This window comes from Drosophila mojavensis, unplaced genomic scaffold (genome assembly GCF_018153725.1).
Source record: "Drosophila mojavensis isolate 15081-1352.22 unplaced genomic scaffold, ASM1815372v1 contig_74, whole genome shotgun sequence".
In the NCBI taxonomy this organism is placed as follows: domain Eukaryota; kingdom Metazoa; phylum Arthropoda; class Insecta; order Diptera; family Drosophilidae; genus Drosophila; species Drosophila mojavensis.
The window spans coordinates 8,764,837-8,787,591 of record NW_025318899.1 but is presented as its reverse complement, the minus strand read 5'-3'; the positions used below and the strand labels follow the sequence as shown (position 1 = coordinate 8,787,591).

The 22,755-nt window shown below is 41.0% G+C and overlaps 5 protein-coding genes across 10 annotated transcripts; 2 read left to right on the top strand and 3 right to left on the bottom strand.

Moving 5' to 3' along the window:
• Positions 1–22: 22 nt before the first annotated feature.
• LOC6581845 (calpain-B) lies at positions 23–4,257 on the top strand. 3 transcript variants are annotated; one of them, XM_015162103.3, is made up of 3 exons: positions 23–107; positions 539–1,672; positions 1,742–4,257. In XM_015162103.3, the coding sequence occupies exons 1-3, from the start codon at positions 101–103 to the stop codon at positions 3,301–3,303; spliced, it is 2,703 nt and encodes a 900-aa protein (XP_015017589.1). In that variant the 5' UTR covers positions 23–100; the 3' UTR covers positions 3,304–4,257. The 3 variants fall into 3 exon arrangements, with proteins under 3 accessions (XP_015017589.1, XP_015017590.1, XP_002007567.1); XM_015162104.3 differs by having other exon boundaries at positions 41–107; positions 513–1,672; XM_002007531.4 differs by lacking the exon at positions 23–107 and having other exon boundaries at positions 260–1,672.
• On the bottom strand, positions 4,147–4,877 carry LOC6581844. Its single transcript, XM_002007530.4, has 3 exons — positions 4,636–4,877; positions 4,418–4,554; positions 4,147–4,352 (listed from the first exon to the last, which is right to left on the bottom strand). The coding sequence occupies exons 1-3, from the start codon at positions 4,705–4,707 to the stop codon at positions 4,208–4,210; spliced, it is 354 nt and encodes a 117-aa protein (XP_002007566.1). The 5' UTR covers positions 4,708–4,877; the 3' UTR covers positions 4,147–4,207.
• LOC6581843 (LSM12 homolog A) lies at positions 4,783–5,795 on the bottom strand. The gene is made up of 2 exons (XM_002007529.4): positions 5,387–5,795; positions 4,783–5,291 (listed from the first exon to the last, which is right to left on the bottom strand). Exons 1-2 carry the CDS (start codon positions 5,624–5,626, stop codon positions 4,986–4,988), a joined length of 546 nt encoding a protein of 181 aa, XP_002007565.1. The 5' UTR covers positions 5,627–5,795; the 3' UTR covers positions 4,783–4,985.
• A 1,182-nt stretch (positions 5,796–6,977) lies between these two features.
• On the bottom strand, positions 6,978–10,225 carry LOC6581842 (type 1 phosphatidylinositol 4,5-bisphosphate 4-phosphatase). 2 transcript variants are annotated; one of them, XM_032730931.2, is made up of 6 exons: positions 10,117–10,225; positions 9,531–9,799; positions 7,803–7,978; positions 7,528–7,737; positions 7,298–7,462; positions 6,978–7,230 (listed from the first exon to the last, which is right to left on the bottom strand). In XM_032730931.2, exons 2-6 carry the CDS (start codon positions 9,652–9,654, stop codon positions 7,093–7,095), a joined length of 813 nt encoding a protein of 270 aa, XP_032586822.1. In that variant the 5' UTR covers positions 9,655–9,799; positions 10,117–10,225; the 3' UTR covers positions 6,978–7,092. The 2 variants fall into 2 exon arrangements, with proteins under 2 accessions (XP_032586822.1, XP_015017588.1); XM_015162102.3 differs by lacking the exon at positions 10,117–10,225 and adding an exon at positions 9,919–10,062.
• A 617-nt stretch (positions 10,226–10,842) lies between these two features.
• Positions 10,843–16,412, top strand: LOC6581841 (nuclear distribution protein nudE homolog). Of its 3 annotated transcripts, none has more exons than XM_044009574.1 (7): positions 10,843–10,917; positions 11,427–11,754; positions 11,820–11,973; positions 13,720–13,993; positions 14,051–14,308; positions 14,769–14,860; positions 15,034–15,462. In XM_044009574.1, exons 2-7 carry the CDS (start codon positions 11,675–11,677, stop codon positions 15,346–15,348), a joined length of 1,173 nt encoding a protein of 390 aa, XP_043865509.1. In that variant the 5' UTR covers positions 10,843–10,917; positions 11,427–11,674; the 3' UTR covers positions 15,349–15,462. The 3 variants fall into 3 exon arrangements, with proteins under 3 accessions (XP_043865509.1, XP_015017587.1, XP_002007563.2); XM_015162101.3 differs by having other exon boundaries at positions 10,907–11,026; XM_002007527.4 differs by lacking the exon at positions 15,034–15,462 and adding an exon at positions 15,550–16,412 and having other exon boundaries at positions 10,909–11,026.
• The last annotated feature ends 6,343 nt before the right edge of the window (positions 16,413–22,755 follow it).

Sequence of the window (22,755 nt, the reverse complement as noted above, 5' to 3'; positions counted from 1 at the left end):
CAGCCCTGATTACAACTTTTAACACTGATGCTGAATTTGGGGTATTTTTCAGCACCAATTAAAATTGGATAAAACAATAATCTCCAATATAAACTATACAATGAAATGTAAGTAGTTTAAATAATTGAATTCATAAATTAAAGATTTATACTTACATATATATCTACATATATTAAAACAAAGATTGTATTCAAACTCCTAATATTGTTAAATTACATTAGGATTAATATCCGCATACACAAGGGTTAAGATGTGAATCATCTGGTATACGAAAGTTAAATTTGGATATTTCTCCCATTTAAAACGTATATTTCCTCAGTCGAGTCAGCACTTTTCACGCAAAAGCGTCTATCTGCGTTCCCTGTAATAGTTGTTTATAATTCCATTAGCTGCGTAAATCGATTAATATATATTATAAAAAAGAAAAGATATTTAAGAAAAAGTTAATTAAATTTAAAGAACTGTGCAACAATGTACGGTATTGATAATTATCCCAAAAATTATCATGCCAGTGGCATTGGCCTTGTCAATTTGGCAGCTCTCGGCTACAACAAGAATGAAGTCAGCGACGACACGCAAGGCAAGCCGAAGTCTGGACTATACCCTTCGCTGCCCTATCCAACATCGGAGTCCGTGGGTGGCATGCCATATGTGGTGAAGCAGACGGTCCAGGCACAGAATTCATCGTATCAAGGCATGCCCCAGCCATCGGCGACGCCGTATCCAAGCTCTGGCATGTATCCCAATTTGCCAGCCATGCCGTTGCCATATCCATCAACGCCGATGGCGCCCATATCGAGTGCATCCCCATATCCGAGTGCCACGCCTTATCCAAGTGCAACGCCTTATCCCAGTGCAACGCCTTATCCCAGTGCAATGCCCTATCCGAGTGCGACGCCCTATCCAAGTGGGCCGCCGTCGCTACCCTATCCAACGGCTGGAGGAATGGGTATGCCAGGCATGCCCATGCCCTATGCACCCTTGCCCACAAGTCCGGCACCGCAATCAATTTATCCATCGATGCCAACGCCATCTGCGCCGCCACCAAACGAGCCCACGCCTGAGGAGGAGCCTTCTGTGGGCGTACAGGAGCTGCAGTTCACCAGTGTCAAGGTGCCCGAGAATCAAAACATGTTCTGGATGGGCCGCAAGGCGAGTACCACGCGCCAGCAGAGCATCCAAAACGTGGACTTTTCCACGCTGCGCGAATCTTGTGTGTCCAACAACACATTATTCGAAGATCCCGATTTTCCGGCCAACAATGATTCGCTTATGTTCTCGCGTCGTCCGGATCGGTACATCGAGTGGTTGCGCCCGGGAGAAATTGTGGACGATCCGCAGTTCTTTGTCGAGGGCTACTCACGCTTCGATGTTCAGCAGGGTGAGCTGGGCGATTGCTGGTTACTGGCTGCGGCGGCGAATCTGACACAAGACTCGAAGCTCTTCTTCCGCGTGATACCGCCAGATCAGGACTTCCAGGAGAACTACGCGGGCATCTTCCACTTCAAGTTCTGGCAATATGGTAAATGGGTCGAGGTCGTCATCGACGACCGTCTGCCCACCTACAATGGGGAGTTGATTTATATGCACTCAACGGAGAAAAACGAATTCTGGAGCGCGCTGCTGGAGAAGGCATATGCCAAGCTGCATGGCTCGTATGAAGCCCTAAAGGGTAGGTCTTGAATATACATTTGCTTTATTTATTATAAACCTAATGTAACCATCTTATCCTCTCCTTTAGGCGGCACCACTTGTGAGGCAATGGAGGACTTTACGGGTGGTGTCACTGAGTGGTATGATATCAAGGATGCCCCGCCCAACCTGTTCAGTATCATGACCAAGGCAGCGGAGCGTGGCTCGATGATGGGCTGTTCCCTGGAGCCGGATCCGCATGTGCTAGAGGCTGAGACGCGCGAGGGTCTGATACGTGGGCATGCGTATTCCATAACCAAAGTCTGTTTGATGGATATATCGACGCCCAATCGTCAGGGCAAGCTGCCCATGATACGCATGCGTAATCCTTGGGGCAACGAGGCCGAGTGGAACGGTCCTTGGAGTGATAGTTCGCCCGAATGGCGCTTCATTCCGGAGCACCAGAAGGAGGAGATTGGCTTGAATTTCGATCGTGATGGTGAGTTCTGGATGTCTTTCCAGGACTTCCTCAATCATTTCGATCGGGTAGAGATTTGCAATCTCTCGCCCGACTCGCTGACCGAGGATCAGGAGCAAAGCTCGCGTCGGAAGTGGGAGATGTCCATGTTTGAGGGCGAGTGGACATCTGGTGTCACGGCTGGTGGCTGTCGCAACTTCTTGGAGACTTTCTGGCATAATCCACAGTACGTCATCACGCTGGAGGACCCCGACGAAGAGGACGACGACGGAAAGTGCACGGTGATTGTGGCGCTTATGCAAAAGAATCGTCGCAGCAAACGAAACGTGGGCATCGATTGCCTGACCATCGGCTTTGCCATTTACCATCTGACAGAGCGAGACTTGGAGCAGAAGCCTCAAGGGCTTCACTTCTTCAAGTATCGTGCCTCGGTGGCTCGCTCTCCACATTTCATAAATACCCGTGAGGTGTGCGCGCGATTCAAGCTGCCGCCCGGTCACTATCTGATTGTGCCTTCGACATTCGATCCCAACGAGGAGGGTGAGTTCATAATTCGTGTCTTCTCCGAAACCATGAACAACATGGAGGAGAACGATGACGAGGTCGGCTTCGGCGAGACAGACGATCGTATTGCACCCGCTCTGCCACCGCCCACACCCAAAGACGAAGACGATCCACAGCGCATCGCGCTCAAGCGTCTCTTCGACAGCGTGGCTGGTAGCGACGAGGAAGTGGACTGGCAGGAGCTGAAACGCATTCTGGATCATTCGATGCGCGATGTCATGGTCGGCACCGATGGCTTCTCCAAAGATGCCGTACGTTCCATGGTCGCCATGCTGGACAAGGATCGTTCGGGTCGCCTGGGCTTTGATGAGTTTGAAGCTCTCCTAACAGACATTGCCAAATGGCGCGCCGTATTCAAGTTGTATGACGTACGCCGCACCGGCAGCATCGATGGCTTCCATCTGCGTGGGGCACTCAACTCGGCTGGCTATCATCTGAACAATCGGCTGCTGAATGCCCTGGCCCATCGCTACGGCTCACGGGACGGCAAGGTGCCCTTCGATGACTTCCTGATGTGCGCCATCAAAGTGAAGACCTTCATTGAGATGTTCCGCGAACGCGATACAGACAATTCCGATACGGCATTCTTTAACCTAGACGATTGGCTAGAGCGCACCATCTACTCCTAGAGAATTAAAGCTAATCCCGCTTCACCCAGTCGCAATCCATACTAATCCTAAGTGCCACATTTACTTATATACTACCATATCTATACAGATGCTATTCAGATGATGCACAGCTGCATGTCCATGACGCAGACAGAGCTTATCAAATAACAAACGATTGCTACAGTGAGACCACAACAAAGCGGAAATACAAAATCGTGTGCACATTAATTATATTGACCTTCAGTCGAGTGCTTGACGATAAACGTGCAGAGCGAGGGAAGCGCAGAGAGCGCAGCAACTCAAATAAAAACCAGAAACTCAGCAGAACTCGCCGGTTGTTTACAGAGTCATTATATAGATACTATATGGCTCACATGCACACACAAGCACATATATATATTATGTATATTATATATATTTTATATATATATAGTGTGTATCTATGAGTAATGTCTAAATCAAACTACATTCACATTCTTTGCAATAGCCAAAAGTCGCCGTCAGTACAAAATGATATGTGCTTTATACAAGAAGGAAACTAAGAAGCTAACAGTGTATAAATTTTACTATGTATTGTATGTATACAAATATAATTTATCTATTTTTTGCAAAGTTTTTGTTATATATGTATATGTTCAAGTGCTCGAGAAAGCTATTCGATCAAAAATTGCGGCTATGAAATTTAAAGAAAAAAAATTATTGGAGTATATATTAAAAAAAAAAAAAAAAAAATGTAAACTATAATTATTATATACTTCTTTTGTCTTGAATACTCAGTAAACAAAATTGTTTAAAAACCTGAATCACAGCTGGCAACAAATATATGTATACACTTTTTCTAATTAATTATAACTCTAATTGTAATTGTAATTGTTACCAATTAATATATTGTTTCATCGTTCTTTTCACCACATAATTAAAATTTTTATTTGACTACAACGATTTCCGTAGCGCCAGTCGGTGCGCCGGCCAAGACGAGAGTTTCTTTCATTTCCTCATAGTTCAAATCGGATTCCGAGCAGAGTATTTGCAGCACCTCAAGAAAATCTTCATATTCCAGACGCCACTTTCTGTGGAAATACGTGCCTCGTCAGATTTATAATATTACAATGATATCATAGACATGCAGATATACTTATAGCGCATATAGATTAGCCCGGTTTGTGTGCGCGTAATGGGCACAGGCATCAGCTTGGCCTGCTCCAGCCAGCAGTCAAGTTGCGAGAGCAGAATACTATGAAATTCCTGGTTTTCTAGGTCCGACCCAATCACCTGAACACAGGTGGTTCAAATATAGATTAGACAACTACAAATATATATATAGTAGTGCAAGGTAAATACTTATATAGAGACCTTATGATTGCAGTAAATGCGAAAGAGCGAGTCGATCGTATGCTTCTTTGGTTTATCATCGTCATCAGCCATGGCGCTAGAGAGACTATATATATAACTAGATGAAATATACTATATAATGATGCTCCAAGTACATTCAAACGTGTGTTGGCGATACAGACTTATTTTTTGTATATTTGGAAATGTGTTTTCTTATTATTTGTTGACAAACAAATTGCCAGGCAACTAGATGTACAGATGTACATACATATATAAATATGCATATAAAAATTGTGTTTATGTGTATACATATATTTGATTGATTTCGTTGCCAAGTGTCCCGGTCGATGATATCAGTGTCGTTGCCTGCTCTATTTGTTGTCCCCCGGCTCCTGCACCTCCACGTTCTGTGCATTGAACTTCTCCACGAGACGTTGCACGTAGCTGACGAGCTTCGGCAGTGGCTGCTTGCTGCTGATATCGCAGGTGCGATAGGGCGGCGCAATAATCACCTGTTGGAGCACTATTATGTCGTTCAGTTTCCAGGAGAGCTCGCTGTTGCCGAAGTGCTTGGAGAGCACATTATACAGTTGTATGCCACGTGGTGTGGCATGCTCGTTGCGGCTGCGCAGCACATGCTCACGTTGCTCCACAGTCTGCCGCAGGCGCTGATCCAACTGCAAACAGAGAGAGAGAAAGATATAGATAAAGAGAGAGCTTGCGATAAAGAGCGAGTCAGTCAAAGCCCCCTTGGAGGCACTTTTCTACATACGCGCGTCAAATTGAGGCGAGCGGGCTGCTCGCTCAGCTTATCTGCTGCCTTGGCCTCGCCTATTATTTTTAAGTTCTTGCAAAAGTCTAAATTCACAATGGTCTGATTGTCCTTATTCGGGGAGCTTAATATCAACATTTTGACGCTGTGCTCGTAGGTGACCACCTCGCCGATTATGATATCCCCAAAGCAGGTCTCCACATGCAATTGGGTGCCAATAGGGAAAGGATTGAAAGACATTTTGCTCGGAAAAATGAAAAATGCTTTTGACAGTGCTCGGTAAAGCGTTTTACGTAACAGTGCTGCCAAGAGTTGCCAAATTGTACAGTTAATTGTGCAACACACTAGCTCTAGAAAATTCAAGTCTTGTACCAAAAAATATCCCTTTTCAAGGGGAATTTCCCCTCCCCACTTTATAGCAATTAAATTAGTAAGGGGAATTGGTTTTTTTTTAGTTTTTCGTTTTATTTCATTTTATTTACATTGTATGTGTATGTATGCTAAATATATAACTAAATATAAATGTTGTTTATATATATTTTTTATTAAATATATATATTTTTTTTCAAAATTAAACCTTTCCTTTTAATATAATTTATACGATGTTTTTTATCTTTAAATTTAGTTGTTTTTGCCATTGTAATTGTTGCACGAGCGTTGATTTTTCTCTATTAAATTGTTGTTCTTCAAGACATATATATTATTTAGTTAATTGTAATTGTATGTGTTTGTAGCTCCATTAGCACTATTAGCTATACGCTATATCTAACGCCCGAAAAATTGGTATATATGTATATAAAAATGAAAACATGCTTTATTCTTGATCTAGGCGTAATGTGAGAAAAGTGCATTAATAAATTCTTGGAGAAAAGCAAAAATAAAAACAAACGAGTTCTAAGCGCATAATATATATTGAAAATATCAATATCGAAAAAATATGAAACAAGCACGTACACAAAACAAATATACTTATACAATTCAAGAACACATACGTATAAAAGTTTTTATATGTATATAAATATATTTATATATACATAATTAATGGCGCTTAGATATTTGTAATAAAATCTGCTTCAATATGCAATAAATGTATTTGCCATCATTCAATCCGTCTGTCTGTTCTAAGCAAGTCCGTCTGTCTACTCTGTCCCTTGGTCTAATAACTGCTTAGAGTTGTTTAGTTCCCCTTTTAGCACTTTTAATGTGTATTCGTTTTAAGCATCTGCTTTTGTTTCTGCACTTATGTAATTGCTGTAGTTTTTCCATCTAAATTTAGGTTTTACGCGCCCGGTTTAAAGTCTTAATTATGCTTTTAGAAATCACCTTAAATGTGGAGTTACTTTGCTGACGATTTAGCTAAGTTTAATATTAATTCAACACGAATAACTCTTGTAAGATGCGCGACAAAACTACATGTTTTTGTTTTTGCTTTTACATTTGAATATATATATATATATATATATATATATATTTATATATATGAATTTTTCTTGTTTTGTTTTTGATTAGGAGCTTGGCGAATCTGCATATGAAAATGTGTTAGAATTGCTTTGCCCTTGATGTTGCTGTTCGTGTTAAAGTTGCGGTTGCATTACGTTGTAAGGGATTCATTCATGTTTAATATCAAAAGGAATGATATATATGCATAATATATATGTGTGTGATATATATATATATTTATAAAAATAAAACAATGCACTTCCGATTTAACCGACACGTCGCGAGTCTAGCATGGGACCATCGATCGCGCTAACTTTTAGTCGGAAATAGTAGACGGAACGCGCCAACATGCTTGCCGCAATGAAGAACAATGCAGTGTAAAGAAAATACATGCCAAGGTGTTCCTGTGGATAAATAGAAAGATTGTGTTTAATGCTGTTCTCCATTTATCTGTTGTCTATTCGTAGTTACCGATGCATATGAGATTGTGCCGACGGTTAGACCAATGCTGCCAACGAGGAAGAGCAATGCGACGATAGCAAACAGAATTCCGCGACTATTGGCAAATCGCGAGCCCACCGAAGAGACCTTCCTGCAGTGAGGACAGCGAGCCAGGGCGTTGTGATAGGTGTTAAACTGTGGATAGAGAACAGATTTGGGTAAGTGCTTCGTGCTTAGTGACGGCTTGCTCTTGCTCTTACCAAAAACGTGTCCGAGCAGTGACCACAGGTGACGCGGCACATGCCCGGCATGGTGGGCACTGGTGGTGTCACTGGACTGGGAGCGAGATTGATGATGCGCTTGCAGTTGGGACGAGGGCAAGCGATGCGTTGCGATGAGCTCTTGCAGATTAACAAACAATTGCAAGGACAGCGCACATACTTCTTGCCGGGTGGTGCGTTCCTTATGGGCTGCAATGGAATGGGAAATAAGTATTTTGGGTAGGATGGCAAAGGACATACTAAGCGCCACTCACAGTTGCCTCGTTGCAGTGGGTGCACTTGACCACATGTTGCTCCCGTTTTGTGGTTATGTCAATCATATTTTGACATACGCGACAGGTGACCATTGGTACGCCACCCGTGCCGCTACTCTGATACGGCGGTGGCAGCTCATCAGGACCAATAAAAGGCACCGACTGCGCGGTGCTGCCTGCAAATAGCAAAGAAACGAGTGAATGTCAGTAAAGAGCGAACTGAAGAATTGACGATGATAAACCTTTAGTGTAAAACAAATACATGTTGATGCTGTTGCAACTGTTGTTGCACTGTTGCTGCTGCTGCCGCAAGTTGGAAGCTGCATGAAAGCAGTTGATTGAGGGCGATTGATAGCGGCTCAAGTGGGTGTGACAGCCACGCAGATTAAGGCAAGTGGGTCAATGTTTAGACACTCTCGGTTACCAACCGCAACTAGAAAATCTAGATTTAGACGCCTCATTGCAGTTTCAAACAAGTTCTTTGATTCTCTCCGATTCAAGGGGAGAGAGCCCAGTACATTAAGCTGCTGCTATAAATAGTTCACAGCTTAGCCCTGAAAGGGCTGCAGTGATCAGGTTCTTGGCACCAAACAAAACAGTAAGTGCAGAGGGGAGCGGCGTCATGGCAGGGCCCAACATTTGTCTGCGCGACGATAATGGAAAAACAGGCGCATGACTCATGAAATGCCTCTCTGCCTGCCAGCCTTGCCTTCGTAGTGCTGATTAAACAGCTGAACGACGACGACAGCAACGACAACGACTACGCTACCGTTGCTGACTGCGCAGCGCCGAATTGATATCAGGGCATAAACAAAACAATAGCATGCAAAGGAGTTTGTATTTTAAAGCCGACGCTTGAATATGCTTCCGATAAGCAGTTGTGGGAAATGATTAAGTTATTAGCAAATAGTAATTGCGGTAGAGATAGTAGCTGATGGGGGATATAGGCGAAGTTTGAATACACTGAAAATCAAATGAATAATTTTATAATAAGTGTATATACATATGTTTTTTAACATATTTCTTTTGCATATCTTTGTAATTCAAAACTCAATGCTAAATTATTTTGAGACAGATTAAAAAGATAATATAAGAAGCTGTAAAGATAACAGACTCAAGTTATCTTATGTCAAACTGAAAAACCTGACTATATAATATTAAATGACTTCAAATTCATTGAATCTGGTAATCAAAACTCGTTGACTTCTTTTTCGACTTATATTTTGTTATTTCTTATTAACAGATGCTCAAAACTTTTAAAGCCATATTCATCGCAGTTTATGCGCACCTGTTACTAACGCTTCGCCATAGCTGTGATTGCCTCCTCGCAAGTAATGTCACCGTATGACAATCAGCCATGAATTGGACTACGATTCGGCATCAAGTTACGAACTTTCTTTTGAATGTCTCGCAGTTATCGTGTAGTTATGGCACACGCCCACATTCATACCAATGAGGCGCACCATATCAATGACTCAGAGGGAAGTGCGAAAATCTGGGTATGCAATGTTAGACAAGAGCGACAGCTAAACAACTAAACAACTGGAAATCACAGTGGCTGCTAAGTAGAGCGCACACTTGTTGGGTTTCCAACCAAGACAATTCACGCCCGCATAGATCCATATGCACGCATGCTGGCGAGCGCATGGGCGGGGTGAACGCACTTATTTCTATTTTGCCTAGGCTTAGGTTTATTGGGTTTACAGTTCTCAAATTTATATTACGTACCATCTTCGTTATTGGCTACGGCGCTGCTGCCGGGATTTTCGCTGCCTTCGGTCGGGAACGATGTGTACGAAGTCGAGGTCGGTTCGTCTTTGTTGATCAAGCTTTGTCTCTCGGGATCAGCCATATCGGCACTTTTTCTCTTATTTTCCCGTTACTAATGCACACACTCAAATTGCAATTGTCGCTGTTGTTGTTGTTGCTGCTGCTGTTCTTGTTGTTGTTGGTGTCGCTGCTACTGCTTTTTGTGTATTGCAACGCAAATGCTTCAACTGCAAATAATCGAAAAACAAACACCAAAATTATTTGTATGCTTTATAAGCATATTTTTAGTTGCTTAAACAATAGCTAGCGATTTCTTTGTTTGGTGCATTCGCATGTTTTTTCCTACATTTTTTTTTTCTTTTCCACTCTTTGCTGTTGAATCCTCCCTTTTCGGCATGCGCCGCAATAATCAATTTTATTGCTTTTTTAGCCGCATCGGGCCTACAAAACCCGCACACTGGCTCGATATTTATCACTCGACAAGTCGATATATAGAATAGTGCTAATTGATTGATGTTTTTATATTTCCTGTGCTATAATTTACCTTATTTTGTTGAAATTGCACTGCTGCTGCCTTCGACGAGCATTTAGACGCTTGGCCACACTGTTCGTTCAGTTTGGTCACACCGAAAACTTCCCCTCATTTTGCAGCCCTTAAGTTATCTATGCAGCCCTAACATAGAGCTGTCGCTGCCGACCAGCTGATGTACGTAGTTACGATCTGAGTGCAGATGGCGGTCAAACTCTAAAATGGCTCAGAATAATGAAAAACAAACCTCCGAAAAAGATAATGAGGAATCCAGCTGTTGCAGTTCAAAAGTTTGTAATGCTTATAATAGTTCCAGTGATTCAGAAACAGAATTGATAAATCTAAGCCTGCGACGCAAATCCCGCCAACGCCAATTTACACAAAGCTTCTCATTTAATCCGTTGCCACTGAGAATTATTGGTCACGGGGAAGTGGAATCCATTTGTGCTACTTCAAGCTCAGTGCGTGAAGTGACTTTAGGTGCGCCGCAATTTATTGATGATAGTTCGGATATAGACGTGGACACTGATTTACATATATCTAATGACAGCAGTGATTCAACAACTAATAGATCCATTGTATATCCTGGTAGATCTCTAACTAAATCTGATATTGCTGTCAAGAGAACAATACGCAAACGTAAATCTCGAAAGAAATTAATCTGTTACAAAACCATGTAAATAAAAAATATAAAAAATAATTTAAATAAAATAAAATATTTATTGCATTTAAATTCAACTGCAATCAAAAGTGTCAAGTGCAAATGTACAGGGCTGACTGCGACGGCCGCTTTGCAACACTGGACCAGGGCTACAGGTTGGTTTGTGCATTTTGGAGTAGTGGTAAATTTTTACAAGCATAACTATTTATATGCGGTTTTTATGTAAATAAACCAAAGCATACGTAGTCAAATAATTTGTAAAGTGTAAGTAAAGCATGTAAACAAACATCTAATGCGCTGCAATGCATAAGATTGTTGTATTATGGCGAAACAGTTGCGTGAAAATGTGCGATGATTTCATTTTGTGGTGGTGCTGCTGCTGCGCGTTGTTGTATTGGAAACTTCGTCGTATCTTTGCTTTGACGCTCGCTGTTGTTGTTGCTGTTGTGTGGCTATGGCTGCTGTTATTGTTGTTGCTGTTGTTGGCTTAGGTACGGGAAACACATAGCCAAACTAGCGGCGACGTCAGCGACGCACACAAATGTTTATGTAGCTGCTAGAGTGTGATTTAGGGCGGCATAGACAGCAACAACAACAAAAACAACTATAGAGACAACATCAACAATGAGAACACCTGTTTCTAATTGATTTTTCGCATTTTCAGCAACGCTTTCAGATCAATGACTTAACATCAACAACTGTGTTTTGGCATTATTGAGAAAAGAAAAGAGAAAGAAATAGAAAATCTGAAGTGAAGTGCCACAAAACATAAGTAACAGACAGACCAATTATAAACGAATTTGCTATATATAGAAAATAGGCAAAATAGATAAAGCCAATAAGCAACGAACGAACGAACATTTCTAACCCTGTTTGACCACCGACTAGTAAACAACATAAAACGCATAAGATATGGAGGCCCCACCAATGTTTAACAGCGTCGAAGACGAGTGCAGATACTGGAAAGAGCGCTCAAAACAGTATCACAAAGAGTATGTATTCAAAGAGTATATCAGATAATAGAGGTTATTTATGCGTTCGCTTTTATGGTATGCAGGTGGACAGATGTCAAACAGGAATACGATGAGTATGTTGAACAGTCGAGAGAAATGGAAGCTGAAATGGACGCCACTCTGGAGCAAAAACAGAGTATAATCAAAGATCTCAGAGCCAAGCTTAATATGTTAGAGAAAGAAAACGATTCCCTCAAGGTATGCTCAAGTCATTTAACATTAGTTATTTATACGGACTTCAGTAAAGCATTTGACTCAGTACATCATTACATACTAATTCTTAAGCTTGAACGCTTAGGATTTTCACCCAGTCTTGTCTCTTGGATTTCATCCTATTTAACGGGTAGAACCCAAAGAGTCTTGCTGAGAACAGCTATGTCTAAACTTATCTTTGTTTCGTCTGGTGTACCTCAGGGTAGCCATTTGGGCCCATTGCTCTTTTCCCTTTTTATAAATGACCTTCCTAGTTGTATCTCGTATTCCACTATATTTATGTATGCTGATGATGTAAAACTTTGCCTTCCATACTCCAGGGCAAATGGACATCTTCACCTTCAAGATGACCTAAATGCATTTCAACTTTGGTGTGTGGCAAACCAGCTTGACCTAAATTGCTCAAAGTGTATGACAATGACCTTCAGTCGTACCGTTCCTCTAATTGTTGATTATAAAATTAGCAATAATTCCTTACGACGCATCTTTACAGTCAAAGATCTTGGTGTATTCTTTGACTGTAAACTTAACTTTAATCTTCATATTTCTACCATAATTAATGAAGCCAAAAGTGCGCTTGGCTTTATTAAACGTTGGTCTAAGGAATTTAAAGATCCTTTTATTACCAAGCGCTTATTTACTTCGCTTGTGCGTCCTATCCTAGAGTATTGTTCTGTCGTATGGTCTCCGCAACATAAACTGTATCAGGATCGTATCGAATCGGTCCAAAAACAGTTTCTTCTCTTTGCCTTAAGAGACCTTAGATGGGACAGTAATTTACGATTACCGTCTTATCATAGTAGGCTCCAGCTAATTGATCTTCCATCGCTAACCAATCGCAGAACAATTTTAGGAATTGTTTTTCTGCATAAATTGATTAGTGGTGATATTGATTCGTCCTCTTTGTTGGGTCGTCTAAATTTTTTGGTTCCGTCCCGAGCAACTAGACACTATTGTCCGCTTCATTTACCTGTGTGCACTAGGGATTATTCTTTGCACAGTGCGTTTCATGTTCTTTGTGTTAATTTTAATAAATATTATCACGTTTTTTCCTTAGAGCTCTCTCCTCCTAAAATAAAAAGTGTACTATCAGCTTATCTTAGGGAAATCACTCACAATGCTCAGGCATAAGCATTGGCATACGCTTTTGCTGCTAATGTTGTGTTAGTGATTTCTCAATTCTATTCTTATACTCTATTTTTGGCTCTTCCATTACTCTTTTCTTTTTATTATTTCTTATTCTTTTTATTAACTTTTCTTGCAACTTCTCTTATTACCGGCCTTTTTCTTTTTCTATACTTTACCTCTTCTTATTTTATTCTTTTTTTTATTGTTGTTTTTTTTTTAACTCCTTTTATTTATTTATTTATTTTATTTTATTTTTTTTTTAATATTATTATTATTTTTTTATTTTTTATTATTATTTTAAGAATTATTTTAAGTATGCTAAATATTGTTTAATAACCTACATTTTAATATTTTATTTTTTTAAGTTTTCTTACTAACACTTTCTTTTCATAGCTTCAATAGTATCACTGACCATATTTGGCTGTGAGACGTGGGCATAGCCGGCCGGACTGGCAAATAAAATACCCCCATCGGGTTGGTGTTACTATTGAAATTATATCGTGTACTTTGTATAGGCTTTTTTAAATTAAAATTGACTCTCATTTTTGTCAATAGCTTTAAGAAATAAATAAATAAATAAAACAAATATGATTTCATTTACAGCTCAAGCTAGACTCACATGGCATTGAAATGTCAAATCTGGATAAGCAGCTGGAGACGGTAAAGAAGGAACGCGATTCCATGAAAGAATACCTGCGACAATTGGAGCAGAAAAACGATGATCTGGAGCGTGCACATCGCATACTCAACGAGAGCATAGTAGACTTTGAGAAGATGTTGGACAAAGCCTATGAAAAGAATGCACTCCTTGAGATGGAGGTGGACGAGAAGGAGGTTCTGCAAGAGAAGTTACAGCGACTAATGGACGAGACTCGTGGTGAGTATTAAATGTGGCTTAGCTAAGAACTTCTTCTCAATGGCCTTCTGTTTGCAGATCTCAAACAAGAGCTCAATGTGAAGTCGCGCTACACTCCAGCGAATGGCACAACAACAACAACAACAGCATCATCAGCAGCTGGTAACAGCTCGATGAACTCCTCAGCATCGCTGCCCAATGGTATTGTGGGCAATGGTGATATACTGCTGCAACATGACAATGCCGCCACAAAGGCGACTAGCATGAGTGTGAATGCTCTAAATGGCAGTTTAAATAATAGAAACGAATATAATCAACAGCAACATTCGCTTAAAAGTAAGATACTCCACTCGTTGAAGCAAACAAAACGCGCACTCAAATTATCAAAATCAAAATCAATATCAATATCGAAATCATCTTGCCATACCAAATCAACAAATTGCTTTTAGTCTTCATCTAAAATCACAACACACAGCATTGCCACACAATTGCACAATTTGTTAAATGTATAAATAAGTTTTTTTTTGTAATTTTATTTTTCATTGCTGTATTTCTGTATGCACAAAATTATTAAATGTAAGCCAAATTTGTAATATTTGCAACATTTCTCGTAGGCAATCCATGTGTGTGTGTGTGTGTGTGTGTGTGTGTGTGTGCCTGTATGTGTATCAAAATGTTAGTTTGTTAAACGTGTTGTCCCTAACAACCATGTCATTATCTCGTTAATTAATTGTGTGTCTTAGGCCTAGTCTACTGATATAACTAACCAAGCCGTGTTTGTGTGCTTCCTTTGCAGATCCCGAGAACCTTATCAATGGCAATGCTATGAATGCCAGCTCCCGCACCACGGCGCTCAACATTGTGGCCGACATGTTAAGAAAACTGAACGTAAGTCCCTTAAACCAAATAGAAAACCAAGTCAAGCATGGTGCCAGCAACGCTTACTCTATACTCCATGTTTTTCTCTACTTGTATCCCTGCTATTAGTTTGTGCTTTATCTATTTTTTGTTTGGCTCTTTTGTTGTCTTTTTTTGTTCAATACTTTCTTCATATGTTTTAGTTGGACAAGGCCTTGTTATGTCCTGATTGTCAAAAGTTTCGCTGCACTTGTGAGCGTGCTGCACTGTCGCCAGGCAGCGAAACGAGTCTCTTTCGTGGAGCCTTCGTCAGCACGACCAGCGCAAGTGGCAGCAACTCCGCTTTGGCAACGCCCAGCAGCGAGGGCAGCAACAGCGGCAGCTGGACGGACTGCAACGCTAGCCGGCGAGCCAGTTTGGCCAGCCTACAGTTTGGCACAAACATATTTAAGCGCTTCGCTGAGCGCATGCGCAGCATACAGGACTCTGAGCGTATGCCAGGGCCACCTGAGCTGTGATGCACAAACCAACGATATTTGTAATTGCTTTTGGCTTTTGTCTAATGTCTATTTTTGACGCTTGCATTTATTAATTGCTTTTCGTTAATAAATAACAAACCGTTTAATTTGTAACTGTTCGTTTAATTTTTTTGTTCGTTACATTGTGTTGTGTTGTGTTGATGATGAATGATATTTTATATGTTTCCGTTTGCATTGCAGGCCATGGAGACAAAGCTGAAGACATATCGCGAGCATGCGCCGCCAATGCAGCCTCGTCAATGACCATCAGCAGCAGACAGTGGGCAACTATTGCTGGAGTAGGCGAATTGACAGCTGGGAGCAGCAGCAACAGCAGCAGCAATCGCCACATGTGGCAGCTGCACAGTTTCGTCTGCAGTTGCAGCAGCAGCTGCCGTTATGTTTAGTTTTATGTTTATAATTACAGTTAATGCGCTACTGCCCCTCAATTATTTATTTTCTTACATTGAAATGACTTGTAAAAATGAAAAATAGTTATTCAACAACAACAGCAAGCAACTAGTAAATAATACGACATTATTTACATAGTCTGCGGACATCGATGCCCCGCCCAACATAACTGATAGCGCCTTACTAAGTACTTGTATTGTAATTACATTAATCTTAAGTCTGAAGCTAATCCGTTTTGATTTCTCGTGTTTTAAGCATTGTTGAACGGCCTTCAATTGTTTAGTTATTTGGCAAGACATTCATGGAATGTTTGTAGGTATATCTAGAGTATAGTCATGTCCTGACGGAGCTTTGTTAGTGCACCAATACATGTACATTTAGCACTCACAGACGTACAACACACACATTTCGGACATGGCTTAGCGCGTAAGACATACAACTTAAGTTCAGCTGAGTCGAAAGTATTACAGCCCCAAAATCCGTACACACACACACAGATACAGATACAGATATAAAGATAAACAGATATACAGATACAGATACTATTTAACTGGCAACAAATACTCGTAGCATTAGTGAGGTTGATGAAGATCGTGTGGCACTTACACTTAAGTTAAAGACAATTTAAGACACCCACATCTCACACACACACATACAGAAATAATTAGTTAAATTTATTAACGTACAAAATATATAAAAACGACAGCCAACAATTAAACATTTTCCGTTTATATTTTCAATTGAATATAAATTATGTAAAAATGCAAAAAAAATTGTTAAATTAAATAAAACAAATGTTTTTTTTTTTATATATATTACAAATTGTACAACACACGCTAAATTATAAATAAAAGAGATGATTAGTTTTAAATATAAATTTTTTCTTTTCGGTGACTGTTGAGTTCTGTCGCATATGCTCTAAATAATGGATCAGCTAAATATTTGTATTAATTTAGCGCGGGCTATGCCAAGGACAAGCTACTGCTACATAAATCATACATAGACACAAACACACACACACGCGACTCCTGAAAGCTTTTCAGAGTAGCTTTCACTTCTCCTTTTTAGCACATTCGGTGCGGGTTGGTCTTTGGGGCTTTACCCCAGCGAATTATGCTGTGCATGGAGCATGCCACAGCGTAGCTGACCTTGCCACAAGCAGCGGCTGAGTGAGTGGTTAAAGGTGGTGGGTGGAGGGTGGTGGTGGTGCTGCTACCGCTGCTGACCGTGAGCTAACGTTAAGCTAATGAAAATGCTTTGGTTTTTGCGAACTAAGCAGCACGATTTAGCGCCGTTGTCTGCTCTGGCATTAAGTGCAAATATTTTTCATAACCAGCGACACCAGCAACAGCAGCAACAACACCAACTGGAATGACAGCAGCAGCAAATTGGCAGCAGCTTTTTATCAAGCTTACAGCAGCAACTCCGATGCCACGAGATGGTGTTGTTGTTGTTGCTGTTGAGTGCATTGTTTATTGTGTCGTCAAGCCGAAGCCGTGCAACCAACAAGAGCAGCAGCAGCAGCAACAGCAACACAAGCCATAAGCGGATTGGGTTGTGCACAATGCAATTCCCCGTTTGAAAATAAAAAAACACGCTGACACAAAGCTAAGCTTATGTGCATGTATATGTCTCTCTCTTCCTCTCTCTCTCTCTCCCTCTCGTTCTGTATGAGGGTGTGAGTTGGAGCTGCTTATTTTAAAAGCAATTCAAAGAATTTGCGGTTGGTTTTTTGCGCTGTTGCTGCTGCTGCGGCTGCCTAATGAACTCCCACGAGTTGTGCTTCAAATCTGCGTCAGCTAATTAAATGTGCAAAACTACAAATAGACTGCTAAAAGCAAAACGAACTAAACAAATATACATATAAATATAAATGTATATGTATATGTATATGTGTTTGTACAGCTGCCACTTGAGTGCGCCACTGAGCGGTGCTAATAATCAGGGTCAGGTTATAGCAGCCATAACAATACACACACAAAAAGTGAGTGTGTGCGAGAGAGTGAATGAGAGAGAGAAAGAGAGTCTGCATATTTGGCAAACCATTTGTATGAAGCTGAAGTGTAATTGTTTTCACATAAAAACAGAGCCAAACAGCTCGTAAAAATTGTAGCGAAAAGCTTGCTGATTCAAGCTGAAAGTTTCAGCCTGTTAAATCTTGAATACAGGGTGCTTCGAAGCAGAAATGAATGGTTGAAGGTTGAAGCTATAGATGAAAGGCCAAATATAAAAAGGGAAAGTAAATAAAAGCTATATAAAATGTAAAATAAATGTACAGTAAATTCTTAAAGAATCCTCTCAATTACCAGCCTTTTTTTTTTTTAAATTACATTCATCACAATTTAAGGCGTAAATAACTTCAATATGAATAAATTCTCGTTTGTGGCTCAATTTATTTACCTATCCATACAATAGGTGCTTCAATTGCAATCTAAAAACCTCTCAAGCCAAAACACCCTGTGCTTACAATGAATGTGCCCATTCATACAATTTGTATTCCAATCGGAATCTCCGGTGCTTTCAGCGAGGTCGCCCATTCATACGACAATCATTCCAATTGAATTCCCAGAATTTCGTGCACCACAACACCCTGTGCGTACAATGAACGTATTCTCTGGTATTCGCACACTTTAAATATATTTTAAAGTAGCGTTAAATAAATGTGGCAGCATGTAAATGTTAACGAAAGCTTTCATCCAGGTTGCTTCGTTGATGATGTTGCTGATGTTGATGTTGATGTGGATGTTAATGTTGATGTTGAGGTGGATGTGGATGTGGATGCGGCTGTTGCGCCTTAGGGTGGCTATTCGTGGCATGTCCTGTGCTGAGCGCGTTTTCGTGCTCAGTCCTAAACATCAAACAAAATCGATATGTGGGTGGGTTTGTACTTCAGCATGATTTTCGGCATAAACAAGCCATGCAAACATATACGCACACATATAGGTGCGCCACAGGCTGACGGGGGAGGCGTGGCGAGGAGCGAGAGCGGGTCGAGCGACTGTTGTCTACCGTCAGGCTGGTTAGGGGACTCTGCTTTGTTTGAACGCCGCAGGACGCACATTTTTCGTAATGAGTTTGCCTATGTGCAAGCCAGGCCGAGACAAGGTGAAAGCCAGAAAGCAGAACTCTCAATACTAAACTCCACGCTGGGCAAACAACACGGGCAGCAGCTTTGGGATATTTTCGTAGCTGCAAAGGCTGCAATAATAAAGGGCATAATTTGCTTTAATACAAAACCAGAGACCTTTTCCATACACAAACACGTAGGCACACTGACACGCAAACACACGCACACACCCACACACAGGCAGACATACGCAGTGTTTGGCCCAAAGGACATGTCGATGCTTGTTAACAGCAGGCAATGGCATCGTTGCCGCCATCTTTGCCAACTTCCGGTTGGCATTACATCCGTCGTTGGCAACCGGCAGTTGGCAGCTGGCAGGTGTATACTATATAGGTAATTGCTAGCGATTTCCAGGTGTAAATTTTGTTATAAATGAATTTGATTAGCGCCTGTCCTCAGCTTCGACATCTGATCAAATAACGAGCTACAACTGCATTGCAATTAGCTCTCTCTTACTATCTCCATCTCTCTCTCTCTCTCTCTCCCTGTTGCCCTCACTCGTTTTATCTTTCTGACTGTTAATTAGCTCAGAGGCATGCCCCGCCCATTGAATGCTATGTGCTCATCATTAGCAGACATTGGTGAGATTTAATTAAATTGAATTGGCCATTGGCTACCAGGCAACAGGACAGTCGATTGAGATCCTTTGAAATGTTTCGTTGCGTTTTAGCTTTGCATTTGATGTTGCAGCCAACTTCAATTAGTTACTGTGTGTTTGTGTTCGTGTGTGTATGTGTGTGTATGTGTGTGTGGCACTTTTACTAATTGAAGCCAGCTTCTGTTGAGTATTTTTCGTAGATATTTGCTGGCTTTTGTATTCCGTTTTCAGTTATTGCTGCCAATGGCCGCATAAATTGCCCAATGAAACGAGCTGAAGCCATGTGCAATCTTTTTATGGCTACCCCAAACGAGGCGCACAAATGTTAAAAAAATGCTACGTTGTGTCTGTGTCAGCTCAGTTGAGTGTATGCGTGTGTGTGTGTGTGTGGGTGTGTCTGTGGGTATCCACCTTACACACACATGAACAAGCGCTACATGCGTATGGCAGGCCATTGTCTGTAGCAATGCTCTGATTTATGCTATACAAAGAACAAACACAAACACACTCATGCACACACACACACACACATGCACATACATATACACTGGCAAGCACACTCATAAAAACTTATTCATACGTGGCACATATTTTGAGTGCTATCTTTAATATTTCTTTCGTTTTGGGCGCGTTCCAAGTTGCGTTAGCAAATAGCCTGCACTTAACTTGGCCAGCTAAAACCCAATCAGCTGAAAAGTGTGCTATATTTTTGACTCTACTCCCTAGCTGATTCTTGATATATGTTTAGGTAGAATGGGCTTATCTAAAGCGAATTTTCTTAGCTAGCTAGGCAAATTCATGCTAGCATAACTTACTGGCTTAAATATATACTCGATACTCTTTATGTATATAGCTTTTTTTCTATAAGAAGTCTCTATGTGTGCTGAACTATGACTATGCACTTTTTTGGGGGCAACACTAGCTAGACTTCTTAGACTTCTTAAGCTAATTTCCTAAAAAAATCAATATTAATGTATTATTTAAACATCTGATACTTTTGTACCAGATCTTCAATACGATTATATAGCTATATACAATTATATAGAACCGAGTCCTAGCATTTCTAGTTCTCCGTTGAACACATTCATATAACATACGTCCATTCACCTACTTATTTTGTTCTTCTATGCTTAAACTAGTATACCACATTATCTCTGTCTAACATACTATACCCAAGCGAAGCAGGGCGAAGCATCGAGCGCGTTGAAATTTATGTTGCATGCTTTTTTGGATGGTTTCTGAGTGTAAGCGTAGTCCAATTAGGCGTAAACAAATTTGTAGCTGCTGCTGCTGCTGTTGTTGTTGCGTTTGTTGTTGTTGATGATGTGTAATGTGAGCCACTGAGCGACCACTAGTTGCTGTTGTAGCCCACACCAGTACCGCCCACCCGCAACATGCCCAATCGATGCCGCCCACAACACGCCCACCGCTGACATTGACAAAGCTGTTCAAAGCGCGCGTCTCGTTTTGTGTACTTCTTTTTTGTAAATATTTTGAACTATTGATACGCATACGCTCATATTGAAGTATGTGTCGACGACGCTGATGATGATGATGATGATGATGATGTTGTTGCTGTTGTTGCTGATGATGATGGTTTCCGTTTGACCCAGATGCCAACAAACTGTTGCTTTTTGGCCCATGGTAGGTGGCGCTTTTTAGTACAAGGGCAACGTGTGCTGGGAAATTTCAATGCGAATTTCCCTCGAGTTCCCCTCGACGACGCAACAGTTAATTTCCCCCTGCGGCGGCGGCTCGTGGCAAGCCTCGTGTGGCCGAACTCCAATTTTGAGTTGAAGCATTAGGTAAACCAGCTTGAATTCTCAGTCTTCTGGGGGACCTGAAACCGTTAGCCCGCATCTTGCGCTAACTTAAATATATATACATACATACATACATACATATATAGAAATATATATAAACAAGTATATTTAGGCAGCCATATAGCGTAGTGATTCGCGCGTCGCGTGTGCCATACTTACATATATATAGATACGTATATATATAAACATATATACTTGAGTATTTTGGATCTCAGCAATTGCGAATCGTGAGTAAATAGATTACAAGGCGTAACAATAAAATGCCGATTGCTGTTATTTACACCAACTGTTCTTTGCATGGTGGGCTGGGGTAGGCGTGGCTGGGGTACAGAGTGGCACTTAACGTTCTTGTTAATCGGCCTGTTAAGAGGATTACAATGTTGCAAGTAATTATTATCGGTAGCACTTTGCTCTGAGCTTTGGTGTAAGTGCTAACAGGAATTAACTTTATTTCGATCTAGCCACGTTTTGACAACATAGCCCGCAGGAGGCTAACACACACACACACACACACAGCAAAGCAACAGGCAGCAGGCAAAAGGCAACAATGACTAGTTTCTAGAGCTACCTTTCACACAAACACACACGCACACATACGCACTCACACTCACACACTGACATACATATGCGCTTGTGATACACTTAATCCGACATTTAAAATTTTTGCTTAAGGATTTATTTATGGATTCAATATGTGCTCAACGTTTACATAGCTCTGCGATACACACACACACACACACACACCCAGATGAGCGTATGTGTGGGTGTGTGTATTCAAAAATGCTTGAATACTCTTACTAGAACTCACCCCTGGTCGCCCCGTCTCACTCCTTACTGGTACATTTGCATGCGCACAACATGAAGCATTTGAAATACACGCATTTTAAATTTTGTAATTCATTTTGTAATGCATATAGGATGGATAGATAGAGGAACATGTTTACACACATGCATATATGTAGACAGCCAGCTCCTTTGTGCTCTAGCCAGAAATGGCAGCAAAAATTGCTAACGACCTCGACTCGGTGCTCCTGGGACACTGGCTTTGATATGCACTCAATATTTTTACTTATGCATTGCTGTTGCATTCAATGTGGCTCAGGGCGAGCCAGGAGATGGCGAATGGATTTTAAGTAAAACTCACATTTCAATCATTTTTTACGGTCAGATTACTTCATGAACTATATTTGGCAAATAAGCATCAGCTACGGCTGCAATGCCAAAGGGAATTCTGAAGTGATTCCGCTTGTGGCTCGAAAGAGCTGCTCGCCTTCAAGTTGAGCTTGTGGCATTGATACTGGTTCAAGGGAAGGCAACGGGAGAGAGTGGAGATGGCCTAGTTTCAAGTTGGGCTCTGGGGAATAAGTAATTTCGGTTCCAATTTAAGGAAATTAAGCATCAAGCTAGCTAATTATTCCCAATGCACATTTCCATTGTTATTTATTAAG

Bases quoted from the DNA above. Each gene is read 5' to 3' on its own strand.
- LOC6581844 (XM_002007530.4), bottom strand. From the start codon at position 4,707: ATGGCTGATGACGATGATAAACCAAAGAAGCATACGATCGACTCGCTC. The intron at 4,555-4,635 runs GTCTCTATATAA...ACCTGTGTTCAG, and splicing joins GCATTTACTGCAATCATAAG to GTGATTGGGTCGGACCTAGA. The intron at 4,353-4,417 runs GTATATCTGCAT...GTATTTCCACAG, and splicing joins CTAATCTATATGCGCTATAA to AAAGTGGCGTCTGGAATATG.
- LOC6581842 (XM_032730931.2), bottom strand. From the start codon at position 9,654: ATGGCTGATCCCGAGAGACAAAGCTTGATCAACAAAGACGAACCGACC. The intron at 7,738-7,802 runs GTGAGTGGCGCT...ATTCCATTGCAG, and splicing joins CCCACTGCAACGAGGCAACT to CCCATAAGGAACGCACCACC. The intron at 7,463-7,527 runs GTAAGAGCAAGA...CTCTATCCACAG, and splicing joins ACTGCTCGGACACGTTTTTG to TTTAACACCTATCACAACGC.
- LOC6581843 (XM_002007529.4), bottom strand. From the start codon at position 5,626: ATGTCTTTCAATCCTTTCCCTATTGGCACCCAATTGCATGTGGAGACC. The intron at 5,292-5,386 runs GTATGTAGAAAA...CTCTGTTTGCAG, and splicing joins CTCGCCTCAATTTGACGCGC to TTGGATCAGCGCCTGCGGCA.
- LOC6581841 (XM_044009574.1), top strand. From the start codon at position 11,675: ATGGAGGCCCCACCAATGTTTAACAGCGTCGAAGACGAGTGCAGATAC. The intron at 11,755-11,819 runs GTATGTATTCAA...TATGGTATGCAG, and splicing joins TCAAAACAGTATCACAAAGA to GTGGACAGATGTCAAACAGG. The intron at 14,309-14,768 runs GTAAGATACTCC...CTTCCTTTGCAG, and splicing joins ACAGCAACATTCGCTTAAAA to ATCCCGAGAACCTTATCAAT.
- LOC6581845 (XM_002007531.4), top strand. From the start codon at position 472: ATGTACGGTATTGATAATTATCCCAAAAATTATCATGCCAGTGGCATT. The intron at 1,673-1,741 runs GTAGGTCTTGAA...CCTCTCCTTTAG, and splicing joins CTCGTATGAAGCCCTAAAGG to GCGGCACCACTTGTGAGGCA.